The 13,327-nt window shown below is 43.3% G+C and overlaps 1 protein-coding gene across 1 annotated transcript; it reads right to left on the reverse strand.

Annotated features, from left to right (window-relative positions):
• Positions 1-220: 220 nt before the first annotated feature.
• Positions 221-8,357, reverse strand: ap1m2 (adaptor related protein complex 1 subunit mu 2). Its single transcript, XM_038978992.1, has 12 exons — positions 8,141-8,357; positions 5,167-5,323; positions 4,874-4,941; positions 4,533-4,663; positions 3,472-3,619; positions 2,800-2,926; positions 2,463-2,605; positions 1,996-2,067; positions 1,759-1,917; positions 933-1,058; positions 659-734; positions 221-489 (listed from the first exon to the last, which is right to left on the reverse strand). Exons 1-12 carry the CDS (start codon positions 8,180-8,182, stop codon positions 464-466), a joined length of 1,275 nt encoding a protein of 424 aa, XP_038834920.1. The 5' UTR covers positions 8,183-8,357; the 3' UTR covers positions 221-463.
• Between the last annotated feature and the right edge of the window lie 4,970 nt (positions 8,358-13,327).

Consider the following 13,327-nt stretch of genomic DNA (forward strand, 5'->3'; position numbering starts at 1 on the left):
CAAAGTCAGAAATTTGATAGTAAGTCTCCAAAGTCATGTAGAAAAAAAGGCGGGTTATTGAAGAAAAATGCGCCAATGGGTGTGAAAAACGTTTGATATGTGATTTTATATACTTTCTGGCTAAAATAGCAGCTAGCATTTTGGATGATATAAAACAATACATTCATAGCTAAAATGTTTTGTTCATTAAATGTAATAATACACAAGAAAAACACCCCCATAAAAGGTATTTCAAGGCTATAGTTTAATATAAACATTTAACAATCTAAGAGACAGTGAGTAAAGCAATTAAAATCTCAAATTACATTGCATGAAATAAAAATACAAGTCACAAACAATTTTATACAGTAACATTATTAAGTAGAGCATTTCAATGAAATTCAAAGACATTTTCCTTTTTTTAGTGTGCAATTAAATTGAACAATGATCTCTGGAAGCAAAGGAAGAAGTTAACCACCATGGTTTAGAAGTTACTCCGTAGTTGGTAATCTAAATGAAAGAAAATATAACAATAAAAATACTATAGGATAAATACTAGTTCTACTTTTAAAAAGTAAAAATATTTTTTTTCTTAAATTTCTCTCTCTCTATGACTAAATGATGAGTCTCTTTTTGCTATACATGAGTAAGCTATATCTAAAGAGCATGGCAGTCCTACCTCCACTCTGTGTGATGTATCTGACCCAGGGCAAGGCCTGGTAACCACTCTTCTCTATAATTTTCATGTACCGCACCTTGAGGCACACAGAGTGACAGAGGAGAGAGATCAGTGTAACTTGATATCATGGACCATTTGTTTTGCCTAACCAAATGAGGCACTTGTAGCCTATGCTAGTTTATGCTAAGTAAGTTACCACTTTGGTTCCGCATAAGCTTGTTTTCAAAGGTCAATACAGTATACTCACATGCGCGAGCACACACACACAGCTCACCTGTATCCCTGACACTGTGAAGTATGGAATCTCAAAGTTGACAGTGATGGGAGGTTTGCCCTCCATCTCATCATTCTCCACACTGGGCAGGCCAAAGCTGGCCCGCATCAGAAACTCCTTACCGCCCTGGAGACAGACAGAGAGAGAGAGAAAAAGAAAGAGAGAGGGGGGCGGAGAGATACAGAGATAAAAATTACAGAAAGAGTGAGATGGTTCATATAGGGCCCTGAGTTTTTCGTTCTGATGATGTGTCCTGACCAGAAAAAGAGGCTGGAGTTTTTCCAGGTCAGGAGCCTTAATGTTCTAAATTTTAGGGTACATTATAGACCCATTTCCCGGCCGACGGCCACATCATGAAAAGTTGCACACAGTTCAGAATCATAAAGGGGTTTATTTACATGGGAGTGGGATACAGAATCCTCTGGCTTCAAATGCAGCGTGTGCAATTAATCAGATGGTTATCGTCTACAACATTGTCATCAGAGGATTGATTACCTAGCAAGTTAGCAAGCCAGTGAGGCAAGGTAAAATACCACAACTAGGGCTAGATAAAGCCAGGAGAATAATATACTTGTTGAACATAGCTATAGCCATCAGTCTTATGTGTTTTCATGGTCATCACTCTCTCACTGTTAAGTTTGTCAAGGTCCCGACATCAGGGTTAGCTATCCTGCTACAGAGCTTTTTGTTGCGAAGATGCGCACGCTTCCCTCGAACGGGACGTTTGCTTGTAAACAAAAAAAATGGCTCTATATATTTGGCCTCGAGTTTTGTCAACAGGGAAGAACGGCTGGAGACAGAAGTGCTGCTTGGATGAAGCACTTACAGGGAAGGACTTGATAGTCCACACAGCCAGGTTCTTCTCAGGGACGTATTTAGCGTGGCCCGTACTGGTCTTAAACTTGGGGGAGTCAGCGTCACTGGGGACGGGAACCCGCACCTCCACGTTGTTGGCTACTGACTGCTTCTTGAACTGACCTTTAGCCTATGGAAATAGAGAAAGGCAACTGTAGCATAGGACAATGCATAGATTCATACACTGAGTGTTACTATATAACACTACCTTAACCATGATCTCAACTCGACTGTGAGAGAACTTCTCGATGACAGACTCAATCCATATCAGAGGCTTCACCTGTAGGGATACAGAATGTAGTTAGTTCTACCGTCAACTGGAAAGACATGATACTACTTGATCAGTGATGTAGTGGTAGAAAAATAGGTGAATAAACGCTGATCGCCGTTCGCGGTGAGTCAAGTAACACTCCCTTTATTTTCAATGCATTTTTCCCCCAAAAAGTGGCAAAATAAAAAATGGTGCATGAAGTGTTTACCCTCCACTACACACCTGTACTTGATACAGACAGGGCTTTACAGCTCACTCAAGTATTGATTTCAGTACAGTACCGTAACAGTGCAATGGAAGAGTGAAACTGTATGAGGGAGGGATATAGGCTATTAGGGAGGTCATTTACGAGGGACACGTGTACATTTTCAGAGATACAATATGAATTTATTAAGGTAACTCACGTGAGTGTTGATGCGGTAGGACATGAGTTCAGACTCTCCGTCAGGAGGGATGAAGGAGATGGTGCGGTCACTCTCGAAACGGGACAGACGAACACACTGGTGAAACTTAACGTCCTCCATTGTTACAGTCTTCCCCTTGTCTCCTGAACACACACACTCATTTTCATCAACATCAAAAATGCAATTGCATCTGAGAAGCAGTGACTGTGTGGTGTGTGTGTGTGTGTGTGTGTGTGTGTGTGTGTGTGTGTGTGTGTGTGTGTGTGTGTGTGTGTGTGTGTGTGTGTGTGTGTGTGTGTGTGTGCTCACTGCTAGCCTGTGTGTGTATTGTACATACGGCCAGTGAGGGCGAACAGCGCTCGGTCATTGAGTCCCAGTCTCAGCTCAGGCATGCCAGACAGCATGGTCTTCAGCTTGACGGTGCCCACAATGTCACTGCTCATCACACTGCCATTGGCATTCACCTGGGGTCAACGCATGACACAGGGGTTAACCTCTGATGGAGACTTTTTATACAGTAGCTAGTTGATTTATTGAGAGAATGCTCAGTCAATTAAAGATCAAATCCACATTAGGGGAAACAGCATCAGTGTTCACTCCAGCATCTTCAGCATTGTTTTTGTTTTGTTGAGGAGATACGGCGGAGAGGAGCATCCGGCAGTAGGGGAAAACAATCGCAGTAGGCCTACATATTCTGCTGTTCGCGCGTGCAGTGACGTCTGAGGAAAAAAAAACTGTGTTCCTTGTTTCCAGTAACTTCTTTGTTGTTGTTTTATCACAAACAGACGTGGCAGTTCATCCAATTAAGGATTCCAGCTTTAATCAATTAAATAAATCACATTTTCAGAAAGCAAAGGTTATTGGTATTTTCAGTGATCAATATTTTCCTATGGAGATTAAAGCATTATATACACAAAACCAATTATGACAATTATTGATATTGCCCAAACACAAGCAAATTCATTGCCGAATTGCATCAAACCCAACGTCCTTATGGTAAACCACTCACCAGTAAGTTGATGGACTCGATGACATCGATGAAGACCTCATTCTTCTTGTACTTGATGCCCTCTGACCTCCAGGACACAGCGTTGGTGACAGTGGTGGGAACCTTGGTCTTAGCCACCTCCAGCTTGGTGCCCTCCTGTGTGATGTACCTGGAGAGACAGACAGTATGGACATCAGTAGCTTGATCCCAGATCTGTTTTGTATGACAACGAATTACAAGGACCAGGAATTGGCAAGACAGCACAAACAGATCTGGAATCAGGCTAAGTCAAGATAACATTCAATGTACCTGTAGTAGAGACAGACAGTATGGAGATCAGTCTGATTGGACTTTCAGAAGTCCCAAAACTTGTCCTTACTTTATGATGTTGGGTCTAGAACCAGTATCTGTCTATTAAAGCTGCATCTTATAATAATAATAAATATGCCATTTAGCAGATGCTTTTATCCAAAGCGACTTTCAATCATGCGCGCATACATTTTATGTATGGGTGGTCCTGGGAATCGAACTCACTACCCTGGCGTTAGAAGCGCCATACTCAACCATACTCAGTCCGTTCTCTCCATTTACCCAGTACACGTGTATGACTAATTGACTATATTGTAACAGGGAACATGTGTATCAGTGTGTGTTGTGATTGGCAGGCTCCCCCACCGCCTTCCTCTGCAGATCCTTTATGGTCAGCTGACGAATGGACTGAGGTCTGCCAGGGGGCAGAAGAAGCGCATCAAGGACCACAGCAAGACCTTCCTGAAGCGGAGAGCCTGACAACCAACTGCCATACCTGGCGTCCCACCTTCCACCTGGGTGTCACACACCTCCAGGACACAATCCCAGAGAGGAGAATTGAAACGTCTTGCACAACGACACCAGCATGCAGCAGGTACACCCCTCTGAGGTGGAGAATTCACCTGCCCCCCATGTGGCAAACCACGCGGGTCTGGAATTGGCCTGCACAGCCACGGCACTGACGCAACTCCACACAATAACCACAATTGGGAGCAGCGTCATCATCGAAGGACAGCCATAAGCAAGTAAGTAAGTGAGCGGGTGTCACTCACTCCTGCAGGATCTTGCTGTCGGTGGTCTGGGGGAAGCCAAAGTCCATGAGCTCGTCCAGTAGCTCATAGACCACCACAAAGTTGTCCTGTATGCTCTCCTCCTCCAACTCTGTAAAGTACTCTGTGAACACCTGGAAACAACACAACATCGATTGGCAACCTCAGTAATAATATGTGAATTATGATCATGTTTGGAACATGTTATGTCAAATGGGTAGGGAGAAACCAGTAGACACATTATGCAGGTCTTTTGGTAGTGAGAAACACTTCTGACTCAGCCATTGGGGTGAAAATGACAGCAATGGAGTTGTTAAGACAGCACAGACAGACCTCTGACTCACCTCAACCACTTTATAGAGGAAGGCATAGACCAGAGAGGCGTTGGAGTTCTTGTTGGTAGTGGCCACCACTGTTAGAGCGTCAAGGTAGATAGAACACACAGGCCTATTCTAAGGTCCTAGAGTAATATGTTTAAAAAGTTCATTATCATCTTTACTCTAGGGAAAAATACATATTTGTCTTTGTGTAGGTTTGACTAGCATCGCATTAGTAAAGCTAACATTATTTATACAGGCTACAAAATGGTAATGATTAACTTTTAGCTGGCTAGCGACTAAAATCATTATAAGGATACAGTACAGGTTGGTGTGCTTGATCCACAGGAAGTGAACATTGCCGTGCGACATGATTGGACAGGTAAGCCCCTCCTCTTCCTGTGTCATGAGCAAAGGCAGGAAATGGTCAATCTCAGCCATGTCCACGTCACCCTTGTAGTTCCGACATATGAGCACCTGCAGGGTAAGAGGGGAAATTAATAGGGAAAGAAAAACAATAAACTATATGGGTCAAAGGTCACCCTTAAGGCACCTGAGTTTTTCCTAACCATGTGACGTGATTTAAAAAACTCATGGTCCTACTAGAGGTCAATGGGTGAGAGAGGTAATGAGGTAATGTAACAAAGGTCAATGGGTGAGAGAGGTGATGAGGTAATGTAACGTAGAGGTCAACGGGTGAGAGAGGTGATGAGGTAATGTAACGTAGAGGTCAACAGGTGAGAGAGGTGATGAGATAATGTAACGTAGAGGTCAATGGGTGAGAGAGGTGATGAGGTAATGTAACGTAGAGGTCAACGGGTGAGAGAGGTGATGAGGTAATGTAACAGAGCAGATATGGGAACAGTAGAACTAGAGATCATCATTCCAGCAGCCTTCTGGATGTGTCAGGCGAAGAGGTCTCATAAACGTTACACAATATTTCATGTTGAGTCCTGTACATGTTCCATCTCTAAGGATTGGTAAATGAAGGAAGAACATAAGGGCTTGACAACTCTTTGCCTTGACAAGAGATCAGATGGCTGAGATTGGGCTCCAGAGCTACACCTGTCACTCAGTCAAGATGTTGCAGTGCCAACAAAGTCTAGGTGTACAGTAGTACGGTGGTTATTGTGGCTTGTCAGTTGTTGTGTCAGCCTAGGCCAGGGGTTCGGCAACAGGCGGCCCAAAACCGTCCCAAGTGATATTTTTTTTTGTAAAATCAACATATAATATATCTTTTTTAGGATTTTAGTTTTTGTTAAAAAAAAGGACTAAAATCAACAAGAATTCAGCTAAAATTGAGTTTACTTTAATGATCATGTCTCAATGTAATCAAGGTATGAAATTATTATTTTCAAATATGTCTTTTTGGCTTAGTTGTGGTCAATTTGCAGTGTACAAATTATTATAATGATGTTCTGGCCCCTCGACCATAATCGTCCGGCTGCTGCATATAGTTGCCTAGGCCTACTAATTTGCATGTAGCCTAATACAACCTCTTGCTGTTGTGCCACCTGAAACCATGTCCTCTTTCCCCTCCCATGACTTCTAGGTCTATTGTCCTCCCATGACTTCTAGGCCTATTGTCCTCCCATGGCTTCTAGGCCTATTGTCCTCCCATGACTTCTAGGCCTATTGTCCTCCCATGACTTCTAGGCCTATTGTCCTCCCATGACTTCTAGGCCTATTGTCCTCCCATGGCTTCTAGGCCTATTGTCCTCCCATGACTTCTAGGCCTATTGTCCTCCCATGACTTCTAGGCCTATTGTCCTCCCATGACTTCTAGGCCTATTGTCCTCCCATGACTTCTAGGTCTATTGTCCTCCCATGACTTCTAGGTCTATTGTCCTCCCATGACTTCTAGGCCTATTGTCCTCCCATGACTTCTAGGCCTATTGTCCTCCCATGACTTCTAGGCCTATTGTCCTCCCATGACATCTAGGCCTATTGTCCTCCCATGACTTCTAGGCCTATTGTCCTCCCATGACTTCTAGGCCTATTGTCCTCCCATGACTTCTAGGCCTATTGTCCTCCCATGACTTCTAGGCCTATTGTCCTCCCATGACTTCTAGGCCTATTGTCCTCCCATGACTTCTAGGCCTATTGTCCTCCCATGACTTCTAGGCCTATTGTCCTCCCATGACTTCTAGGCCTATTGTCCTCCCATGACTTCTAGGTCTATTGTCCTCCCATGACTTCTAGGTCTATTGTCCTCCCATGACTTCTAGGTCTATTGTCCTCCCATGACTTCTAGGTCTATTGTCCTCCCATGACTTCTAGGCCTATTGTCCTCCCATGACTTCTAGGCCTATTGTCCTCCCATGACTTCTAGGTCTATTGTCCTCCCATGACTTCTAGGCCTATTGTCCTCCCATGACTTCTAGGCCTATTGTCCTCCCATGACTTCTAGGCCTATTGTCCTCCCATGACTTCTAGGCCTATTGTCCTCCCATGACTTCTAGGCCTATTGTCCTCCCATGACTTCTAGGCCTATTGTCCTCCCATGACTTCTAGGCCTATTGTCCTCCCATGACTTCTAGGTCTATTGTCCTCCCATGACTTCTAGGCCTATTGTCCTCCCATGACTTCTAGGCCTATTGTCCTCCCATGACTTCTAGGCCTATTGTCCTCCCATGACTTCTAGGCCTATTGTCCTCCCATGACTTCTAGGCCTATTGTCCTCCCATGACTTCTAGGCCTATTGTAGAGGGATGGAATATTTTTATCAAATTACACCTCTAGCTGTGAGAGATTCAGGCTATACTGGTTGTGGTCAATGTTTGTTAGTGGATAAGAAACCTGAATTGAGCATTCTCTTCTGTTTACAACAGGAATTACTGTGTTGTCTGCCCAACCAAATGTGATTTATAATGTGTTAATCTTTGCACTATCCTTCTACAATGTACACAAGATGACAAGTGCCAGGCAACTTTGACTCACTTACTATATTCACTTTCATGTTTGGAAATGATATGTAATTATTTTGTCATAGCCTTTTTCATAACACCTGGTATAAGAATTTGTCAAGTCTAAAAAGGATGCAGCCACTGGCCTTATGACCTGTTTCTATCCACTTGTGTCCCGGAAGTGACTTGTGCAAGGCTTGAATGGAAATGTCACAGGCAACGAATTAATCTTTAACGAGGCTATCTATTAATGTTTAATGGCAAGAGCAAACGTTGAACAAACTCGATTTCAATCACAAACAAACGCGAGTTAAGGTCAAGTCAAGCTAAAACTGACATTGTTTATAACGTTATCAATGGCAACAATCAAAATGAGAAGTGATCTTACCTTTCCTTTCAAGTCCAGAACGAAGACAGCGGAGGCAGACATTATCAGCACCAAATGAATCACTCCGCAAGTATTTCAACCACTACAAGCTTGTCCGCTTAAATTCAAGTTAACCTTTTAAGCGTTTCCTTTCGCCAGTAAAGTAGTCTAAATGGGTATAAATGTACTCATGGCTTCCACGGTTCCTCTTCTTGAAGGGACACGTCAGATCTGACGTCACGGGCCTCCAGGTAAAACATTAACAACATCGCACTCACCTGTATGGAAAAAAAGAGGCCTGGACGCACTGCTCGATTATTTCGCGAGATGGCGCAAGAGATCCAGAAATGCAAGTATGAACTTTTAGCGCAATACTCACGACTTCCACAAGAGGGGAGACGTACATTAGAAAAGTAACGATTACAAAAAAACACCTATCGATTCTGTACCATACAGCACAGGAGGCTGGTGGCACCTTAATTGGAAAGGACAGGCTCGAGGTAATGGTTGGAGTTGTATAAGTGGAATGGTATCAAATACATCAAACACATGGTTTCCATCTGTTTGATGCCATTCCATTCGCTCCGTTCAAGACATTATTATGAGCCGTCCTCCCCTCAGCAGCCTCCACTGCCATACAGTCTATAGACTCTATGGTCTGTAGGCCTGGCCTGCTGATAACAGTTTCATGTGATCTTGAAATATTTTATATTTTTTTATTTTCTGCTTCACATATCTAGAATTTACTTTAGATGGCTGGAGCTTTTCCCAACTAGATTTATTTTGACCTGGTGACCTTGACTTTTAACAGGCATTATGTCTGTCAAGATGTTTTGTTAGTTAATGCAGTGATATTTATTGCTCTGACGTCACTTTTGGAACCTTGCAAAGAACTGGCTAACAACAAACTCACATGTTTCTCCTCAAAGTCAAACCCACCCAAAAGGATCTGACACTTTACTATTTCATTACAAAACCCCAGGCCTTTCAGCGTTTTCTGGTCTCTTTATCTTGACATCTTTACAAAGGCCTATAAGGAGTTGTCTAGACCTGGGTTCAAATAGTATTCATCTTTTTATATATATATATATATATGTGTGTGTGTGTGTGTGTGTGTGTGTGTGTGTGTGTGTGTGTGTGTGTGTGTGTGTGTGTGTACTTTGATTGTGCCTGCATAAAGTGTGTGAGTGTTTGATTGTGACTGCATAAAGATGACAGATGGTCAGAATTAGTTTGGACTTTTGGGACTATTCTATTGGATCTATTCACTGTGCCAGTCAAGCTCAATCAAGCCCAGCTAAAGTAATTGAATACTACTTGAACCCAGGTCTGGATTTGTCTTGTGCAATCCCTTTACAGCTTCTTAATCTGTTATAACCCTTACTTTACATGTATGGTGCCTCTACTCGCCTCCTTCCCCATTGGGGCCTCAGTCCCTCTGTAGGCGGCTTTGTGCCCTACATCTCCCTTCCTCTCTCTTCCTCTCCTCTCTGTACATTCCTCTTGCTTTTATCACGCTATAGGAAAGCTGTGTGTGTGTGTGTGTATTTAGGCTATAGGAAGGCCATGGCCAACAACAGACTTCCATGTAGGAGTTGTGTATGTTATGGGAGGGTTGGGACATGTGTCAATCTTAGTCAATTTATTGCTCATTTTGTCCAAAAGCTTTGTTTGCACCAGCTTAAAGTAGCCATTTCCAACCCACAGATAGGAGAATTTGTAGACCTATTTGAGCTGTAAACTAGACAGCAACGCCTTAGTGAAACACACATGCTACATTCACAAAGGCTGTGGCCTATCTATAAAATAATAAAGGGTCAGATGTGGGCCAATGGGTGACATGCAAACTAAGGAATGCTCTGTGTATTTTTCAGACACACACATTGTTTGTTTTAGTCAGTTAGTGCAGGCCTACTGCCAACTTTTCTAGTCACCCTTAACTTTACCTGTTTTTGGACAAAATGTGTCTAAAACAGGTAACGTTAAGGGTGACTAGTAAAGATGGCAGTTTATCCAAATCAAAGTTTAGCATCCTCCACCAATGTTTGATTTTAAACTTTAAAAACTCATCCCCACACTCCAAATCAATTATGGACTACAGGAAGAGAGGGAGAGCTGTGAAAAATGTAAACATCAACATTAAATCCCACTATTCTTAGTCGGACCTCTTCTTCCTCCCCTGTTGTGGTGGCCTGGATGTGAAGCCAGAAGGAAAGGCCATCACCGCTGCAGCCTTAGGATGTGTCTCAAATGGCACCCTATTCCGTACATTGTGCACTACTTGTCAAAAGTAGTGCACTATATAGGGAATAGGGTGCCATTTGAGATGCAGATTTGACTGACTGCAGTAGCCTTCCCATATTCCCCATATGGGGTACTTGGAGGTCCAACAATAACATATGGAAGCGCTTTGTAGGTCAGACAGACTCCAAGGGTAACAAATGGCTTGTAGGTCAGACAGACTCCAAGGGAAACAAATGACTTGTAGGTCAGACAGACTCCAAGGGAAACAAATGACTTGTAGGTCAGACAGACTCCAAGGGAAACAAATGACTTGTAGGTCAGACAGACTCCAAGGGAAACACATGACTTGTAGGTCAGACAGACTCCAAGGGAAACAAATGACTTGTAGGTCAGACAGACTCCAAGGGAAACAAATGACTTGTAGGCCAGACAGACTCCAAGGGAAACAAATGACTTGTAGGTCAGAGACTCCAAGGGAAACAAATGGCTTGTAGGTCAGAGACTCCAAGGGAAACAAATGACTTGTAGGTCAGACAGACTCCAAGGGAAACAAATGACTTGTAGGCCAGACAGACTCCAAGGGAAACAAATGACTTGTAGGTCAGAGACTCCAAGGGAAACAAATGACTTGTAGGCCAGACAGACTCCAAGGGAAACAAATGACTTGTAGGTCAGACAGACTCCAAGGGAAACAAATGACTTGTAGGCCAGACAGACTCCAAGGGAAACAAATGGCTTGTAGGTCAGAGACTCCAAGGGAAACAAATGACTTGTAGGTCAGACAGACTCCAAGGGAAACAAATGACTTGTAGGTCAGACAGACTCCAAGGGAAACAAATGACTTGTAGGTCAGACAGACTCCAAGGGAAACAAATGACTTGTAGGTCAGAGACTCCAAGGGAAACACATGACTTGTAGGTCAGACAGACTCCAAGGGAAACAAATGACTTGTAGGCCAGACAGACTCCAAGGGAAACAAATGGCTTGTAGGTCAGACAGACTCCAAGGGAAACAAATGACTTGTAGGTCAGACAGACTCCAAGGGAAACAAATGGCTTGTAGGTCAGACAGACTCCAAGGGAAACAAATGACTTGTAGGTCAGACAGACTCCAAGGGAAACAAATGACTTGTAGGTCAGACAGACTCCAAGGGAAACAAATGGCTTGTAGGTCAGACAGACTCCAAGGGAAACAAATGGCTTGTAGGTCAGACAGACTCCAAGGGAAACAAATGGCTTGTAGGTCAGAGACTCCAAGGGAAACAAATGGCTTGTAGGTCAGACAGACTCCAAGGGAAACAAATGACTTGTAGGTCAGACAGACTCCAAGGGAAACAAATGGCTTGTAGGTCAGAGACTCCAAGGGAAACAAATGGCTTGTAGGTCAGAGACTCCAAGGGAAACAAATGACTTGTAGGTCAGACAACAAATGACTTGTAGGTCAGACAGACTCCAAGGGAAAGACATGACTTGTAGGTCAGACAGACTCCAAGGGAAACAAATAGCTTGTAGGTCAGACAACAAATGACTTGTAGGTCAGACAGACTCCAAGGGAAACACATGACTTGTAGGTCAGACAGACTCCAAGGGAAACAAATGGCTTGTAGGTCAGACAGACTCCAAGGGAAACAAATGGCTTGTAGGTCAGACAACAAATGACTTGTAGGTCAGACAGACTCCAAGGGAAACAAATGGCTTGTAGGTCAGACAACAAATGACTTGTAGGTCAGACAGACTCCAAGGGAAACAAATGGCTTGTAGGTCAGACAACAAATGACTTGTAGGTCAGACAGACTCCAAGGAAACACATGACTTGTAGGTCAGACAGACTCCAAGGGAAACAAATGACTTGTAGGTCAGACAGACTCCAAGGGAAACAAATGACTTGTAGGTCAGATAGACTCCAAGGGAAACAAATTACTTGTAGGTCAGACAGACTCCAAGGGAAACACATGACTTGTAGGTCAGACAGACTCCAAGGGAAACAAATGACTTGTTGGTCAGACAGACTCCAAAGGAAACAAATGACTTGTAGGTCAGACAGACTCCAAGGGAAACAAATGACTTGTAGGTCAGACAGACTCCAAAGGAAACAAATGACTTGTAGGTCAGATAGACGCCAAGGGAAACAAATTACTTGTAGGTCAGACAGACTCCAAGGGAAACACATGACTTGTAGGTCAGACAGACTCCAAGGGAAACAAATGACTTGTAGGTCAGACAGACTCCAAAGGAAACAAATGACTTGTAGGTCAGACAGACTCCAAGGGAAACAAATGACTTTTCCTCTCCCTCTCTAGGTTTTACTATGTAGTAGGTCAACAAGTTAAACTGTTCAACAGTAGCTTCTTGCTACTATCTATCCCAGGGGTTCTTAAACTTTATCAGCTCAAGACCCAAATGAGAAAATGACCGTGACCCAAATTGCCCTCCAACGACTGATTTTTAAATCTGATTTTAAACCTAACCTTAACCACACTGCTAACCTTATGCCTAACCCTTACCTTAAATTAAGATAAAAAATCAAAAACAAATCCATACATTTTTACGACTTTGCAGCTTGGCCATCTAGTGGGTCGATATGACTGTACATTCTATTGTTCATTCAGTGCACTGCTGAGTGCCATAAAGAGGTAGACATACACAACAGACGACACATTGACGCAACTGCTATTGTCATGACCTAGTTAAGAACACCTGTGCCGGTCAAATCATCTCCCCTTCACATGATGGGTCAAACCATCACAAGCTCAGTTCATTTAACCCTCAGACTTCACCATGGTATGTACAGGCCTGACCGGGGCATATGGAGAAATGTAATGGACCAGCTAAGTGGTGATGCTCTTGACCAGTCTTACTCTCACTCCTACCAATTTTCAACAGTGTAGAGCCACCACTGAAGATATCGATGGTAGAACTACTAGTGACTAGTTGGCCTACGACTAGTTGGCCTATGACTAGTTGG

The sequence above is a fragment of the Salvelinus namaycush genome, chromosome 39, assembly GCF_016432855.1.
Source record: "Salvelinus namaycush isolate Seneca chromosome 39, SaNama_1.0, whole genome shotgun sequence".
NCBI classification, from domain to species: Eukaryota; Metazoa; Chordata; class Actinopteri; order Salmoniformes; family Salmonidae; genus Salvelinus; species Salvelinus namaycush.